At 48.9% G+C, this 17788-nt stretch overlaps 1 protein-coding gene across 2 annotated transcripts; it reads left to right on the forward strand.

Moving 5' to 3' along the window:
• Positions 1-485: 485 nt before the first annotated feature.
• On the forward strand, positions 486-16887 carry ZRSR2 (zinc finger CCCH-type, RNA binding motif and serine/arginine rich 2). Of its 2 annotated transcripts, XM_061570245.1 has the most exons (12): positions 486-574; positions 3083-3162; positions 5270-5342; positions 5940-6048; positions 6786-6872; positions 8602-8640; positions 9118-9242; positions 10659-10872; positions 12224-12279; positions 12856-12965; positions 13371-14286; positions 15196-16887. In XM_061570245.1, the coding sequence occupies exons 1-12, from the start codon at positions 528-530 to the stop codon at positions 15359-15361; spliced, it is 2022 nt and encodes a 673-aa protein (XP_061426229.1). In that variant the 5' UTR covers positions 486-527; the 3' UTR covers positions 15362-16887. The 2 variants fall into 2 exon arrangements, with proteins under 2 accessions (XP_061426229.1, XP_061426230.1); XM_061570246.1 differs by lacking the exons at positions 486-574; positions 3083-3162; positions 5270-5342 and adding exons at positions 7653-7702; positions 8276-8369 and having other exon boundaries at positions 5953-6048; positions 6786-6914.
• Positions 16888-17788: the final 901 nt, after the last annotated feature.

Below are 17788 nucleotides of genomic sequence, written 5' to 3' on the forward strand. Positions count from 1 at the left end.
CAATAGAAGGGGTGGCGGGGGGGGGGGTCTTCCAACTCCCCTACGTAACATGGTCGCGCGATTGACGTTCGCGTGACGTCACCTGACGCTTGGACCAATCGGCGCGTGAGGTTCCCCAAGGCGTCGACGTTGCCCGGATGTGCGCCCGGCGGTCGCGCGAGCGCGCGGTGCCGATGTGTGCTGGGAAATATAATAAAGGGGCGGGGACAATCGCTATGTGGGGGGGTATCAGGGAAGGGGCGGGGTCTAAATAAAGGGGCGGGGCTTGTGGGCGGGGCGGAGGCTTGTGGGCGGGGCAAGGCGAGGCTTGTGGGCGGGGCGGAGGCTTGTGGGCGGGGCGGAGGCTTTGTGGGCGGGGCGGAGGCTTGTGGGCGGGGCGAAGGCTTTGTGGGCGGGGCGAAGGCTTTGTGGGCGGGGCGAAGGCTTTGTGGGCGGGGCGAAGGCTTGGGGGCCGGGCGGAGGCTTTGTGGGCGGGGCGAAGGCTTGGGGGCGGGGCGTAGCAGGGCCACGTGACGCGGACAGCATCAATGGCGGCTGACACGGGAAAAGTCGAGGCGGTTGTTGGCCGCTTAAGGTAAATTCTTCTGGGATGAGCTCGAAAATTCGCTACTTTTAAATGTTCGCCACGCAATCATTGCAACGCCGCGCGGATCTAAATGCACCGATTGAGAATGTTCTTGTCAAGCGCGAGAGGCGCGCGGGAGCTGTCGGCAACGGCGGCGGTGGCCTGCGAAAAAGGCCTTTCATCCAGCAGTGGATCGAACACTGCTGGTCTCGCTGATTATAACAACAACAATAATTACTACATTTACCTCGCGCTATTCATCAAGGATCTCAAAGCGATGTGCAGGATATAGCAGCAACATACACTCGACATGAATCTAAAATAAATGCTCATTGGGTCTATCGGTAAAGTCACCTGAAGATGATCGATTGCCTGCGTTGTGATCGAAACGTCGTGATCTAGCATGTTTATATTCTTAGGTTTTTTCCGGTAAAGTCACGTAGGTAAAACATTAAAATTAATAAAAGTAAAATAAAATAAAAATATTAATTTAAATATTTAAATATTATTTTATGTTTAACCTACGTGACTTTACCGGAAAAAACCTAAGAATATGAATCCTTGCAGTCACGAAAGCTTCAAATCTATTATTTTTATATCGACGTGACTTTACCGAAAGACCCAAGGAGTATGAATTCGTGCAGTCACGAAAGCTTTAAATCAAAATATAAACACATAAAAAAAATTACTACATGAACTAAAATTGTTAATAAGCGGAAGCGTAAATGGATAATAGAGGGTTTTTTTGGGGTGTTAGATTGCGTAAATATAAATGTGTCGTTAAACCCGCCACCACTTGATAGCCAATTAGTAAGGTTTGTCACGTAAACACAACACGCCGATTCGTTTACGAGTGCAGCACACGTGTTGTGTGTTGGAGAGCAAAGCCGACACATTTACAACCCCTATATGATGAATAGGTTTTAAGGCGCATTTACAAAATATTCACAAACTCCGAGAGATTCATCTGAATTCTCGCGGAAGAGCCGTTCCCTGGCCTGGGGGCTACACGGGAAAAATCTCGGTCACCCATAGACCGAAACCTCAGCCTACGGGAATGCTTAGAAGATCTGCATCATGCCCACATCTTAGGGACCTTATGGTGACATGGGTGCAGTATTGTCAATGATTAATTGGGATGCATCAGCGGTTTTGGTTATGGTCGCGTGAATTATTTATAGTGCCGTAGTTACATATCGGCTGTACAGGACTCCCCTCCGCTGTTCTGCAACGTGTACTGCACGTGCGCCTTAGGGAGAGTGTTAAATGTGGTCAGGCCCAGGTTAACCCAGCATGGGGCACCTCTTATAAAAACGATGTGGGTTTGTCGCCTGAATTATGTATCCACACGTAACATTCTCAGGATTGACCGAAGCCACCGTTCACAGTTTCAGTGGGCCTTACCTGGTAAGATAATCATAATTTTCGATTTAAAGCTTTCGTGACTGCAGGGATTCATATTCTTGGTTCTTTCGGTAAAGTCACATAGAAGGGAAATAAAAGAATAAAAATAAAACAATAAAATCCTCAGAACGTTTCAAATTTTCTTGCTGTGGTTTTCACACCTGATGATTGCTTGTGTTGCAATAGAAACTTTGTGAGAATTTTATTGTTTTATGTTTATTATTTTGTTATTTCCCTTCTACGTGACTTTACCGAAAGAACCAAGAATGTAAGATAAACATAGTTTTTTTTTAATATATTTTAAGTGATTTGTTTACCTTTGCGATACAGTCTTTGTATTGTTGTTGTTACGTTCTAACCAGCCCCTTCTGGATGGACCTCTATGAAAAAGAGCTTGAATAATAATTAATAATTATTATTCTTAATAATAATGTATACTTATAAAGCGCGTTTCACCCAGAGGTCGTAAGGCGCTGCACAGAGCTGAAAGTAAGTAAGTAAATAACTCGCGCAATTCTAAAACCTAATTTAAGCCACGCAGGCTCATGATTTAACCACAGGTACAAATACCCCCCCCCCCACCTCCCAAAACACAACCAAATTAATCAGGAGAAAAGGCCTTTAAGTAAAAACTACTTTACGAAACATTTTTTTAATAAACCGAGTGACTGAGCCGATCAAATATTTGATGGAAGTGAATTTCACAGCTTGGAGCCAGCACTGGAAAAGCCCCCCAGATCACCCATTGAATTGAGGTTTGACCTCGGCACACATCAGATTCCTCCAGTATAAATACATATTCTGATATTTAATAAGTTGGAATCCTGTCTCCTCGGATGGAGAACCTGTTCCTACCTCGCTGCACTTGATGTGAGGTCAACTTGAAGCATTCGGGTCGATTGGTGATGGTGCGGTACTCACCGATTCACTCCAGGCACTCGCTTACCAGCGAGCGGTCCTTTCACTCGTCTGTCGCTGCTGCCACGGCCTAGTGGCTTTCAAGACTTGGTAAATAGAGGCGAATGGACAAAAACGTATTTTATACGTAGAGACAGAACGGAGGAGTGTAATTCACCACGAGACAAAACGAGAGTGTTTTTTTTGTATTTTCAGTCACAAATGCTACCGGGCCTTGCTGAGGAAGGAAAAGCGGCGGAGGAAGCGGCAGGATCTCGCCAGGCAGCGCAATGAGGGTGAGCTGTCATGTGGGGTGGCCAGGTCACGTTTGAAAAATAAGTTAATATCACCGTGGGCTTTGGCTGGTAGAACGGGGATGGTTTGGTGTTGTATTTGTATGTGTTTGGGTAATTTGTTTACTTTTCTTGTACTTTGCACTACGATCGTGTTTTTGTATTGTTGTTGTTGTAACGTTCTTACCCGCCCCGACTGGACATCTATAAAAAAAAAAGTTTTATAGCTCATCAGATTCCTCGAGTATAAATAAATATTCTGATTCCGATTGCGGTGGGGCTGAAGTTTGGTGTCTCACTCGCCAACAACTGATGCCATCGAATGAATTACCATAATGTTTAATCGCTTACTTAAATAATAAACAACTCATTCGAAACAGACCCAAACATCGTACGTCCTGGCTTTGACATTCCTCAAAGACACTGGTGTACCATTAGCTACGTTAGAACAACAGGCTGATAGGGCACCACAGATAATTGGTTTTTTACCCTTCTATCTGGCAACAAAACTGACACCTTTTTGCAAGGAGTCATGTTTGCATAGACCGCAATACCTGCAGTCATAATACAAACAAAAGAACGGTCTATGCAAACATGACTCCTTGCAAAAAGGTGTCAGTTTTGTTGCCAGATAGAAGGGTAAAAAACCAATTATCATATTTTTACTGGCAAATGAGGTCCCCATAGGGCACCACAGCTTTATGAATGAAAATGTAAAAACAAGCCACATTACTTGAGTGCGATTGTGACCATGTAACCCAAACTGTGGCCTATATAGTTCAACCACTGTAGCCTGTGCTCCTTCAACAGAAGAATGGCAGCATTACACCAACTCTCTCATGAAGTCATCTGGTCGCCAGCAGACCTCGACAATGACATTTAGCTCAACTTATCGCCATACGCTCGAATAGAATGAATTGTTTTACAAGTACCATATGAAAGAAGGCTCGCCAGTAATGTCGAAGTGTCTCCTTGGTTATAGTAGTAATATTTAGCAGTTATATATCATAGAAAAGCCTCATTAAGGCTCAATAATCCATTCAGGAAGGTCCTGCCTTGGGCTGTTTGGCCAATTACATTTTCAAGGATGTTTATTATGTGGTAGGAAACTAAAGTATCTGGAGAAAACCCACACATTTGATAGTGCTTATCACCCAGAGCTACTGATGTAATAGTCGTAACCTGTAATGGTAATTAGATGTTTTGATCATAAAGTCACATTTTTGTATTTTGGTGTCTGTATTAAAGTTCATAGTTTATTCTATTTATGATTTATAAAACGCCTTTCACCAAGGCGCTTGCCAATGCGTATTAAGTACGGTACAAAATAGCAAAATAATGGATGGGGATAGTGGTGGCATTCATACGTTTTACGGAAACCCACATGTACCCAGCCTAACTCTAAAAAGGCGGGTTATTCAGGGTGGTCAAAAAGTATATGGCTCACATTCTGTCAGCCGATAGCTCAGCCGCTAAGATGACACATTAATCAATTTCGCCTTGTTCTCAATGATCCGAAGCACTTTACCGCATTTACCCTGCCCTGTCCGTCAGTGTCAACTCAACTATAGATGATTCCCACAGCACGAGACAGAAGTTGCAGTCGCGTGTGAGGGCCCATAGTAGATGTACATTGTGCATTGAATTTACCCTTTCCGACAATAACACAGGTGTTAAGATGTTCAAACACCAAATAGACATCTATTGCAAGGCATCAAGGTCCTATAGATAATATGAATTATCATTATTAATTTACCCAGGAAAGCCACGCTTAGTTCAAATATTACATGGGAAGTTTACCAATGTTTGTATGTGTTTAGTTATGGGAGGAAACCCATTTAGAATAAGAGAACATGTAAGCTATGAAAATATAAGAATAGGTTTTACCCTTTCTGGCAATAAAGCACGTGTTAAGCTGTTCAAACACCAAATCGAAACCTTTTGCAAAGAATCACGTGTGCATTAACCACACGTACTTGTGGTGAACATGCAAACAAACATGCTCTGATGATAAAACATTTCAGCTCCACTTGAGTGCCCATGTCAGGAATCGAACCCAGGTCCTTGTTGCTGCGAGGCTGTGCCACCCTGACATCCCCTCTCTGATCAGGGGAGGAAGAGGAGGAAGAGGAGTTGGACGAAGTGCAAAAGGCGAGGGAGGAGCGGCGAATAGAGGCTGAAGTGTGAGTAATATCGTGTGTCTTTCTGACAATGACAGCACATTGTATAAGCAGCTACTTGTACAGCCCTTGTCAATACACTGCCAGATGAGGGCTTCCCCCACACCGGGGGAGTTGTGAGGGTTACTTCACCCCACTGGTCAATGTGGGTTGGTGAGCGCAGAAGTGGGAGCGTCGCAGTACAGTTTGGAATTTTGCGCACTGCCCTCTGCCACGCACATCGTAGCACCTTAGCCTATAACACCTGTTGGATGCGTTGTGGTCACCGATGTTGACACTATCCAGGCTGAAACGCCTGTTTTGTTTCCGACATCCGACAAGATCGGGCACATTCTGAGTGATTTGGTCATCGGCATTGTTTAAACGTACACTCTCAAATAGCCCTGTGGTTCGTTAAGCCTACGTATTAAACAGCCCTGTGGTTCGTTTACACTCGGATGCAGTTTTTAGCTTTTAGTTTTTTAGCTTTATTTTATTGTTGTTCCCACACATTTGTTTTATTTCCTGGCTTTTGATTCATTCGTTGCAGCCCTGCAATGCATTTTAATCGTGATTGTTGTTGTTGTTTGTTTGTTAACCTGTCAACTGTGGACACCATAGAATGCGTGCACACTTGGAGTGGCAGAAACGTGAGAGGCAAGCTCAGGAAGAGTTCCAGCAGCAGCAGGCGCGCGCAGAGGAGGAGCGGCGACGTCGCGAAGAGGAGGAGGTTTGGACGAGCGCTACCATCGTCGTCGTCATTTTAATCCTGTCTTGACCCGGAGCGGTGGTGACAAACAAGGCAGAAAAATAACCGAGAAGACAAATAATTGATTCCGTATTGAATTGGAATCGTGATGCCGAATTGTGACAGTATATCATATGGGGGGCGAGGATGGGAAGGGGGGAGTGTGAGTCTAATAGTTTACTCTCTATTATCTAGGGTCGTAGGGTGAGGAGTGGCCCAAATAAAAATAATGTGGATAATGGAAAGCATGTAAATTAGGCTCTAAAACACATGTTTAGTATACCTACGTAAAAGTAGAATGCAGGATTTGGTGAAGTTGCATTGGCCGTGGTTCCACAAGCAAGAAGAGCAATACAACTCATCACCTTAATCAATCAACGCTGTGGCCTTAAAAAGAACAAGCATATACTGTAATAGGCAATGTTTCAGGCAATGGCCTTTTTTCACAGTGCATAGAGGCCAGAGAGGTTTGTTGTTGACAATGCGTGGAGTTTATTTGTTAGGAGAAGAAGAACACGTCACTTATTATTGCGTCTTAAAGTAATCCGGTTACCGACATTTTGTGGTCGCATGGGCACAGCCGTTGAGCGGCTAACATTTAAACCGGCGCGCACGTAAAGACACGCCGTTACATTTCTTTCTGTTCACAAACACGCTTAATCCAGCCACGGCAAATCGAGAGGGTGGTAACCGTACGCTTGTGCTTGATTTCTGAACAGCGCAAGATTAAAGAGGAGTGGGAGAATCAGCAGGCGAAGGAAAAGGAGGAGAAGGAGAGGAAGGAGGCCGAGCGAAGGACGAGAGAGGTGACGCGCTTACGGAGAGGATAACAAACAAACAAAACTTTGATATCCTCTCTACAGAAAAAGCAAGCATCGATTCATCGTTTATTTGCCGAACAGGTTGCCGAAGGTGTGAATAACCAGAACCAGGAGTGTTGTGTGTACAACTAGAATTGATTCAGTCATATGGCTTCATCTGGGGCTCCCGTATGAGATTTTAACTAATGCCTTTTCAAATAATTTGTGTTTGGTGTGTGGGAGGAAACTGATGTTCGTGTACAGCTCTCTTGTCGACCCGCTGTTACTTGTGGTCCTCCCCATGCCGTGCGGGTCGTGGGGGTTGTTTGACCGCACTTTAACCCGCTGGTCAGTGAGGGTTGGTGAAGGTGGTGAGCATAGAAGTACAGCGAACATCTTTGCTCCTCTGCCATGTGCTGCCCATCACTTCTGATTGCAGCATCGCATCTAATCTCAGACCCCCAGTGGCAGTTATCCCCTGTGTTGCCCAAGGTGACTCGGCACCTCGCCTGCAAATGGGCATCGGTCATCCAGCCAGGGACAATGATTGGCACGTGCAATCCAATTGAGTAATTTGCGGGTATTTTTTTTCGTTCTTCAAATTTGGAACCGTAACGCCGGCACACGGTGTCCTACCTATTTCAAATGACGCCGGGGCATCGTGAATGTTCGCTCGGAAGCCGGCGGCACGTAGTTACGCGCTGCTGCTGGGCCGTGCGACCGTGATGGGGACGCGACGCGTCATCGTTGCAGCTTGCAAAGTCATATTCCTTAACCCCAGGCTACGTGAAGGCTATGGCTGCACACCCCCACAAGCGAGACTGCTTTTCCAACGAGTATCTTTTAAGCACGCGGCACGGTTTGTTTCCGAACGCAGTTGCCTTCGATAGATTTGTTTGTGTGTTTTGGGCAAGAGTGTGTTATCTGTTGCAGAGGGTTTGGCATTTAAAGGGTTGGAGGTTTGAATTAAGACGTAACCCGAAAAACACCTCTTATTCTGCAGATATGCACCGAGGCTGTGTGTCTTTCGTTCCTGTGTGATATCAATTTGAAACTGTTAATGAGAATAAAAGGCTTTAATGTTACCGTCAGGGTTACTGTTATGGCGTTATAGCTACGCCATCCATTGACGCCATTTTAAAACGTTAGTAAAATCACTAGCGTGCTATAACATTCTATACAAGGAAGATTCAAACCCATGCGCACACATCCTGCACCACAGCTTTTGTGCGTGACTCCTGGACAAGGGGAATGTGTGTGTTTTTGAGTTGGGCGTTGAAGCGTGGTGTCAGTTGAGTTGTCTTAAACGAGCTGGAAGGTGGTCGTGGTGGTCGTGGTGATAGTCCCTCTTAAGTAAAAGTGTCGCGGCCGCGTGACATCACTGCCCTGCACTTAACCTCAGCCTGCAGACAACGCTGTGTTCCCGGCAGACGGAGCGGCATCGCCCGCCCGCAAGACGCGCGCCGCCACGCTTCACCTCGCACCGCACTCCCCCTGCACTGCGTGCGTGTGCGCGTGCGTGTGTGTGCGTGTGTGTGCGTGTGTGTGCGTGTGTGTGCATGTGTGTGCGTGTGTGTGTGCATGTGTGTGCGTGTGTGTTTGTGTGCGTGTGTGCGCGTGTGTGTGCGTGTGTGCGCATGTGTGCGCGTGTGTGCATGTGTGTGCATGTGTGTGCATGTGTGTGCGCGTGTGTGCGCGCGTGCGTACTTGCGTTTACTACCTCCTCGCCCCGCAGGAGGCCATACACAAACTGCTGGAGGACTCGGACAAACAGGTGGGTTTTCAGTCCAATGACATTCCACTTGTGTTCTTCCTTTGCTGGAATTATTCCCCCCAAATTATCCTGTGGTCTGCCTTCCTCGACAGACACCCCCAATTATGGACCCCGCCAATTATGTGGGGTGTTCATCTTGAGATGCGGTTGTATTTAGATCCTGTATAAATGCACATTCGGTTTTATTACACAGGTCTCTTCGCAATATGTATACGGGTTCTGCTTTAGTGGATAAACCGCAGGTTACTGCAGGAAACTAATATGAGGAGGGGAGCTCAGTCGGCGGCTTTGCCTGGAGGAACCTCTAGGAAGGGGACTCGCTTTGGGGGCTTGTGTGGGAGCTTGGAGAAAGGAAGGAACGTAGGGGGTTGGCGCCGGGGGGGGTGAATGCTGCTTTGTGCCGTCTTGGTGCCCGCCACCACAATTGCCGTTGTTGTTGACGTTGTTGTTGACGATGTTTACATTGTTGACGTGCAGGCGAAGGGGCGGAGTGCGGGCGAGGACTGGCGCAACCCGGACGCTCCCAGGGACTACGGCACGGAGAGGGACCGTGCACACTGCCCCTTCTTCCTCAAGACCGGTGCCTGCCGCTTCGGAGACAGGTCTCCCACGCCCGCCCCACTCTTCGGGCAACACAATGAATCCACATTGCGTTGCGCTTGTTTGCGCAGGAAAGTCTCCCTAAGTCTCATGACTCATCTTCAGGAGGGGCCCTCTCCAGTTTTCGCAGTAGTGGGGTGCGATGGTCGTTTTATATAATTATGGTCGAGTAATTTTGCGGCACAGTTGTAAGCCTCCCGTTGTATCTAATTCCTACATTTGGTTGTGAGAATCACTTGTGGCAATGATCTATTGTTTTGGATGAATGCTAATCCTGTAGCCGCATGCCACGCACACAGCGAGGGCAAAAAAACATCAAGTCGTAAATCAAAATCGAGAGCCACAGTTTTGTGACACTTTGTCCACCTTGTTCTTGATTCCTACCTCAGTGCAGGACCACCCCCATCAACGAATCCTGAGCCCGTTGAGGCTTTTCCTGAGTAAAGGGGACTGCTCGCCGCTAGCAATGCAACCCCCACAGCAGCGTACAGTTCGTGTTTTGTGCCGGGTGGTCGCCCATCCACAGCGCTGGAAGCTTAGCGCCTGACAGTTGACGACGCGGGACGGCATTGCGGGCCACTTGGCCACAGGCATCTATAGCAGAACATGGTAAAGGCGCAGCCCTGCAATTGCTTGCTCACACGACTGCAGGCAAAAGAGCTTCCACTAAAAGGGGAGCTCTAGAGAGCCCCTGCAGAGGATATTTGGCCTACTCTTCCATGCTGGCTTGGAAAAAATATGGGTGTACCCATACTTTACCCCACCACTACACACATGACCTGCTGATCAACTGTCTGAGCTGTACAGATTTACACTGCTGAGTGAACAAGTCGGGGGGGGGGGGGGTGGAGAGGCCCAGCAATGATTCTGATATTCACCAATGATGTTAGCCACGGCCAAGAATTTTACTCTGGGAATTTAAGAAACAATTACTTACAGGAACGGATCCACTTGTATACACCACCAATGACGTCCTTCTAATCTCCTTCGTCTTAGTATTCTAAGGTCAAGGCTCCGTTCCTCGGGTGATCGGACTTTTGCCAGTGCAGCCCCAAGACTATGAAACGCGTTGCCTCTGATAATAAGACAGAATCTTTAGTGCTATTTAAATCTGCCCTAAAAACTCACCTCTTTAAAAAGGCCTTTCCCCCATAGTTTTGGCCGTTTACGCTGGCTGTCTTATTTCCTGCTTTCCATCCACGGCGTCTTGGGATCCTTGGATGAAATGCGCCTTAGAAATGTAAATGATTATTGTAATTGTTTCAACTGCTGCGCCCCGGCGATGGATCGTATCACGCCAGTAACCTCCGGATCGCGAGTCCAGTCTGCTAACCGTTACAGCGCGGCAGTTGCCTGTATCGATATCCGTAACCGAGCTCCTCCCGTTAACCCGCCCGACGGCCCGCCACCCCCCGCAGGTGCTCGCGCCTGCACGTGCGCCCGTCGCGCAGCGCAACGCTGCTGCTCCGCTCGATGTTCGCGCCGTTCGGCCTGGATCAGGCTCGCTGCGACGACTACGACTCGGACGCCGGCCTGGAGCTTGGCGACGACGACCTCCGCCGCCAGTTCCGCGACTTCTACCGCGACGCGCTGCCCGAGCTGCGCCTCCCGGGCCGCGTGCGCCAGTTCAAGGTGTGAGCGGGCGGCGCCGGTGGGTTTGAAGTTCCGTCCCGCGGGCTCGCGGTTGCGCGCTCTTGTGTGTGCGCTTGCGTGTGCGCTTGCGTGTGCGCTTGCGTGTGCGCTTGCGTGTGGTGTGCACGGTCGGTGATAGCCACCCCACCTCCTCGTGTGCCGTTGCCGGCCTTCAGAGGTGCACGCTAACCGCACTTGCCCCAACAGTCTTTTTGAGGCTATACGGGGGACCATTATCTTTGGTGTCTTAGTCAACCCATGGTACCTAGGTTTGTTCCGTGACCTCCTGCCAGCGGGCCTTGGACACTTCACGTGGCCTCAGAGTGCACCTAGCATGGCACAAGCGCTGTGGTGACGTCACCGCCACTTAGTGGTGAATAACTTTTGGTGTTGGTGTATGGGGAAACGGGAGCGATAGTGTATTGGTTAGCGCGCTGCACTACAAACCCAGCCACCAACACCTGTGACGATTATCTGAACCGGTCCTTGGCCTCCCCTAGGTCGACTCACCCTCAAATGAGTACCTGGTGCGGTGTGTAACCATTTTCACACGGGAGACAAAGACGGCCGGGCGTGGTGCTGGCCAACCTCCCACTCGTGTGCCGTGCCGGCCTTCATAGGTGCTCGCTAACAGCACTTGCCCCAAACAGTCTGTTACAGGCTATATGGGGGGGGAGGGGTGTCTTTGTGCATGTCATGTCATCGACAAAGATCCCCCCTATAGCCTTTGACAGGCTGAAGGGGCAAGTGCTATGAACGAGCAGCTGTGAAGATCAGCACAACGCACAAAGGGGTGTTGTGTCCAGCATCATGCCTGGCCACTCTTGTAGCCCCAGTGCTAACGCTTACACGACAAGCACTTATTTAAGGCTGAGATGACCTCAGAGAGGCCCAGCAATGATTCTGATATCCACCACTGATGTTAGCCGTGGCCAAGAATTAAACTCTGGTTGTTGGATTCGTTATGCAATGTGGGGAACGGTAGTGCAGTCATCAGCGCACTGCGCTACTAACCTGGTTATCCGAGTTCATTTCCGTGGCGATTATCTGAACGGGTCCTTGGGTCTCTCTTGAGATCACCTAAGCCTTGGCGGTGGAACTGATATTTTACTATTTTTTATTCTTTCGAGCTGAAATGTTGCCAACATGTGTTGTTGGTGACCATGCAGAGACCATACGCTCATGAGAACCCAGTTTAATCGCTCGCAGCTGCCTCGATTGAAACCCCAGACTCTTAGCGTTGCCAGCTCAGCCCTCTGACCTCTGGGCTACCTGACCAATCGATGAGCCGAGTGACCGTTTCCTCGACGCTGCTGTTCGACTGGGTTCGCGCTTCTTCTGCCGTGCGCAGGTCAGCTGCAACTTCGAGCCGCACCTCCGAGGGAACGTCTACGTCCAGTACGAGACGTGAGTGCTCCACCACTGGTCGTCACCCGGCTTCCCGCCGGAGAGAGTCCTCGTAAAGCAGGGCGCAACGCAAAACAAGTTGCCTTGTCAGAGAAACCGTGCACACGCCTTTTGTTTGTTGTCCTTCCCCCGCACCTCCGATTAGCACGGCTGGCTACGTACGGTGCGAAAGAAGTTCATCGTATAAACATGAAACGTTCACATATCTGAAACGTTCATATATCTGCAAACAGTCCTGAAACTTGCTCTGATTTGTTGTCTCCAGATTTTTGGAAACACTTTGATCAATTTGGCCAGTTTTCGCTCGAGTTAATCCATAATAGTAACGCAAGTTTATTCTCCGTGTTGGCACATTGGATAGTATTTTTACGAGAGTTACAGTGCATGAGATGCCGTCGACCACAACGATGAAGATCTGACATCGGCTTTGTGTGCGCGAGCGAGATTGTTTAATCGCAGTATCTGGATGGATTGCGACGGCTTGGAAAGGTCTTCACTCAGCAATGGATAGCTCCTTCGTGGCTCTGTACCATCCCGAGAGAGCTTAATTCTCTACATTTGCGCTTCCCATGGCAGGGAGGAGGAGGCCATTCAGGCCTTCCAGATGTTCAACGGCCGCTGGTATGCAGGCCGCCAAATCAACTGCGAGTTCTGCCCGGTCTCACGCTGGAAATCGGCCATCTGTGGTAGGAGAACGCACGACTTTGAGGCACCAGACACCTCCACTGATGTAATAGTCGGACTGGTGAACCGCAGAACAGGTTAAGAGCTGTTCGGAGTCAGTGTTTTTCAAGGGAGACTTGAATTTTAAAGATTGGCAAAGATGCGATGACACATGAATCAGACACGTGGCCCCTTTGACGAAAAAATTGGAACAAAAGAAGAATTGCAAAGGAGATTTGAGATGCATGCTGGATATTATACTGAGACAAGCACGGGGCATTCACGTCGTACTGACTGTTAATTGGGCCTGCACAGAACACCACGAGAAGGAATATGATGCCTGACGAACACGCCTGCTTGTGGAATGACGGTGATCAATGCAAACCAAAGTTAAACGTTAAACGCAGCAAATCTCGTTCCTTCCTCAGGGCTCTACGACCGCCGCCGCTGCCCCAAGGGGAAGAGCTGCAACTTCCTGCACGTGTTCCAGAACCCAGGCAACGAGTTCTGGGAGGCGGACCACGATCTCGAGCCGCGATCTCCCGAATCCCACAGAGGAGGCACCGGCAGCAGCCGCCGCGACCGCACGCCGCCTTCCGATCGGCACGACCGGCAACGACGCCACCGCTCCCGCAGCGCGGAGAGGGGCTCCGCCGCCGCCGCTGCTTCGTCGTCGTCGTCCTCGCTGCGGAGGGGCGGCCGGACGTTGCCCAGCGCGGAGCGACCGACGAGGAGGGACGACGGGAGGTCGCGCTGGAGCGAGCGCAGGAGCGAGCGGTCGCCCGCGGAGCGACGCGCGAGGTCGAGGAGCTGGGGGCGGTCTGAGAGGTCTGAGAGGTCTGAGAGGTCGGAGAGGATGGAGAGGTCTGAGAGGTCGGAGAGGATGGAGAGGTCGGAGAGGATGGAGAGGTCGGATAGGTCACCCAGTGGTAGCAGCAGGAGGAGGTCGCCGGGGACGCGCCGGGACCATGGCGAGAAGAGGGACGGGCGACGCTCGGGGAGCAGGGAGTCCCGGAAGGACGACAAAACGAAGAAGACAAAGAAGAATAAGAAAGAGAAGAATAAGAAGGCAAAGGAGGAGGAAGATCGGCGGGAAGGAAGTCGGCACCAGCGCAGGAGTGAGGAGCCGAGCGGAGTTGAAGAGGCGTCGATCGGCACGGAGACGCCGCGGGAGCCGGCGAAGGTCGACCCGCCAGGGACCGTCTCGGATGACGGGCTGGTTCCGGGCGGTAGCGCACCCACCACCAACGGTTGCGGTGGAAACGGTGACCGTGGCAGCGGTAACCACGGTGATGAGGAACATGCGGAGGAGGGGGAGGAGGCACCACTGCATCTGAACGGCAGGTGAGTGGGAAAATATAAATATGGGGAGGTGAACGTGAAGGCAGTGGGGACTGATTCACTTTGCAGTGGAGAGAGGATTGCTTGTGGATTTAATTAATGTAAAATGTTTTACTTTTGAGTGAAAGAATTGCTTTAAATGGTTAGTTACTTCAGTATTTGCATAATTGTTAGCCTTTGTTTAAGATGGTGGCATTACATGGAGAGGCAGCAAACGCAACACATAAGCAAGTCAAAGACATCACACTCTCAGAAGAGGCAATGTTCGAGACTAACAACAGACTGGCAGCCAAATGAAGGACCCTCCCAGGAGAGTGTCCACCCCGGAGACGAAACATCTGTGAAAAAGACTTTGATATTTTGACTTAAAGCTTCATAGCATCATCAGATTCCTCCTGGAAAAAAATTCTGATTCTGAAACGATGTAATCGGCTTGTGCACTGAGACACTTCTTCTTGGTTCTTTCGGTAAAGTCACGTAGAAGGGAAATAATAAAATAATAAAAATAAAACAATAAAATAATTCTCACGACGTTTCGGCCACAACGCAAGCAGCCATCCTCAGGTGAAGAACAGGTCTGTCGGAAAGACTGTGTCTGAATTCGGACGCTGTCTTTCCGACAGACCTGTTATTCACCTGAGGACGGCTGCTTGCGTTGTGTCTGAAACGTCGTGAGAATTATTTTATTTTTATTATTTCCCTTCTACGTGACTTTACCGAAAGAACCAAGAAGATGAATCCCTGCAGTCACGAAAGCTTTAAATCACTGAGACACTGTTGCATCGCGAGTCTGGCTTTGAAAGGCCTTCGCCCAGCTGTGGATGGACCGTGGCTGTGACAGGTTCACCCCCACACCCCACCTCCCTCCAAACTTGACCACACGATCTCTTGTGCCGGCTGTTGTTCGCGCAGCGATGGCGTCTCGGGGGAGCGCGGAGCGGCCGATGTGGGAGTGTTCGCGACGTCGCCAGAAGACGCCGCGGGATGCGGGAGATCGCAGGTCGCCGAGAAGGCGCGGCAGGAAGAGGATGTGAGCCGGGAAGTGGATGACACCGTGCAGTGGATCCTTGAGAGTTGACGTCAATCGTTGTTGATCAGCCACTTGGCGGCAGTCAAGGCCCCACCACCCACCTTCCTCCTCACGATTCGATAACTCTACAAGATTCAAATCAAGAAGCGGTCCTTAATTAGTTTTGCCACTTGATGGCATTCTCATTCTTTGGTTCTTTCGGTAAAGTCACGTAGATAGAAAATAAAGTGAATAAAAATACGACGTTTCGATCGCAATACAAGCGGTCGTCATCAGGACAAGGGGTTATCCTCTAAAGGTAAACTGTTTATCAAGGTTTGGAGATGGGCGTAGCCCAAGTGTGTCAGCAGTACCAGCAGCATGGGCAGGGCACCAATGCCAACGCAGCAGCAATGCCAATGCAGCAGCAATGCCAATGCAGCAGCAATGCCAATGCAGCAAAGGGCCGCCAAGAAATCGCTGCACCCCGCTCCACACACCACACTGCTGACGGTGGAGGTTGATTGACAAGAAAACACAAGTCATGACCCAAAGTGGTTGATGACATCTTTCCAATGATTGCTGAGTCTATAACCATCCTCTCACGTTTTAAGTCAAAATTCATTCTCATTGTTTCGTTCATCAAATTCTCCCGTTTCCCATTCGTGCCAGGAACCCAATGTAACGTCAACTTATCATACGCGTACAGTCTTCCACAGTTTATTATCCCCATTGCGCTGCCGGTGTTGCGTCACGAGATGGCGGCATCCGTGTGAATCCTTCGAAGCAGAAGCAGTGCCGCCACACTTGTTCGGGGAGCTGGATCTAGCCCTCAGATCTCCTCTCGTGATCTCTGGTCCACACACCCCGGGGGGGCAGCACTTTACCATCCACCTTTGCCGCACAGAATGTAAAATGTTGATCGCATGACCAGTCAAACTGATGTATTTTTTTTCTTACAAATTACATTTTTGCCAAATAAAGTGCAGAATCACACGTCACGTGATTTTTTTTGTGCGGTCATCGGTGACGGAGCTGAGACTCTCTCAACCCGCTACTCTGGAGAAATCCGGTTTAATCACGACTGTACGTCGCCAACTGTGCTAATTGACGGCCTCGATTCCAACTTGGTCTCAGCGGTGTCAACTCTGCACTCTGACCTGTAAACCAATCATATATTCATACACGGACAATTGAATCCATACATTGCGAACCCCTTGGTATCATTTTTTTATCGATTAATTGCTACATCGTTACCGAGATTGTGATTCGCAAATTATGCCAGGTATGTAAGTCCCACACTGCATAGAATTTGTGGTGCATTAAGCAGCAAGAGTGGTTTGCTGTGTTTCTGGATCCCATTAAGGTTGATGTAAAGTTTGACATCGCGATGGAATTCGTTTTTCATCCACTTCTGTAGATAAATGCTCTGTGTGTGTGTGCATGATAACATTGTAATATTATTCTCGGTCAATAACTGAATGTGGCTGTTGTAATTTAAAGGTTGTACAAATTGCGTATTAAGTTTTTTTATTTGTGTATTTTTTGTGAATGCCATGAATGTTTTTTTTTATAAATGGTAAAGTTTACAATGAGAAAAAAACTCTTCCACTGGATTTGTTTATTTCCATCGTGTTCAGAAAGAATGTCCGACTCGTTTGCTGTGAAATCCTCTCGACATTACACGCTCTCAATTTCACCACCACGCACATCGCCTGACTCGCCGACTTGAAACAAGATCACGGGAAGTTACCATAAAGAGGTGGCCACTGTTGTGTCCTTGCACAAAGCCAGAGTTCAGCATAAGTTGAACTTCATTGAATTGCATTTTGATTTTGCGAATATTTCAATCGGTTTAATGTTCAGCCCTTTGTCATCCCGCTGCCAAATGATCGCCCCACAGTGGCATGTCGAATTGGAACTTTGCTACATCGGCCAGTTTGACTTCGCGAGTGTGGAACCCAAGACCTGTTCAGGTGGAGCTTGCCACTGATGTTCGTCATGGCCGGGAATGCCAACTCGGGTGTATGGGTTATGTACAAATAATGGATTTAGATGCACAAATCAAGTTTTTGTTGGGAATTACTCAAGAGACTGGGATAGTCGCATTTGCAAAAGTGACCTGGGTTCGGCAAAATTACAAAATAAAACGAATAAAATGAAAAGAATGTACGTCAATGAAGCAAATAGAAGTCAGACGAGCATCCGTAGGCTGCTCTCTGCTGCCCATTTCGTAGCCCCGCAGTTTATGTAACACTTGGAATGCACGGGTTGGTGCCCATCCCAAGACTTGCAGGGTCAAAGTCCTCATGAGCTTCTGGGATCGGGTGCGTTTATTGCGGGGAATGTTATTGCAGCCTGACCGAGGTTCGTTTTCCAGCAAAACAAAAAACAGCATGAAAAGCACAGGTCGTGTCTTCGCCCATAGCTGGCGAACAGTTGTTAGTGTGGTGGTGTTTGTGTGTGGTGGAGCGGTGGTGTAGCGGTTAGCGCGCT

This window comes from Lethenteron reissneri, chromosome 45, assembly GCF_015708825.2.
Source record: "Lethenteron reissneri isolate LAM-NWPU_2019-01 chromosome 45, ASM1570882v1, whole genome shotgun sequence".
Taxonomy (NCBI): domain Eukaryota; kingdom Metazoa; phylum Chordata; class Hyperoartia; order Petromyzontiformes; family Petromyzontidae; genus Lethenteron; species Lethenteron reissneri.

Coding starts and splice junctions, on each gene's coding strand:
- ZRSR2 (XM_061570245.1), top strand. CDS start 528: ATGGCGGCTGACACGGGAAAAGTCGAGGCGGTTGTTGGCCGCTTAAG. Junction 6,049..6,785: donor GACGTCGCGAAGAGGAGGAG/GTTTGGACGAGC, acceptor ATTTCTGAACAG/CGCAAGATTAAAGAGGAGTG. Junction 12,280..12,855: donor GTCTACGTCCAGTACGAGAC/GTGAGTGCTCCA, acceptor TTCCCATGGCAG/GGAGGAGGAGGCCATTCAGG.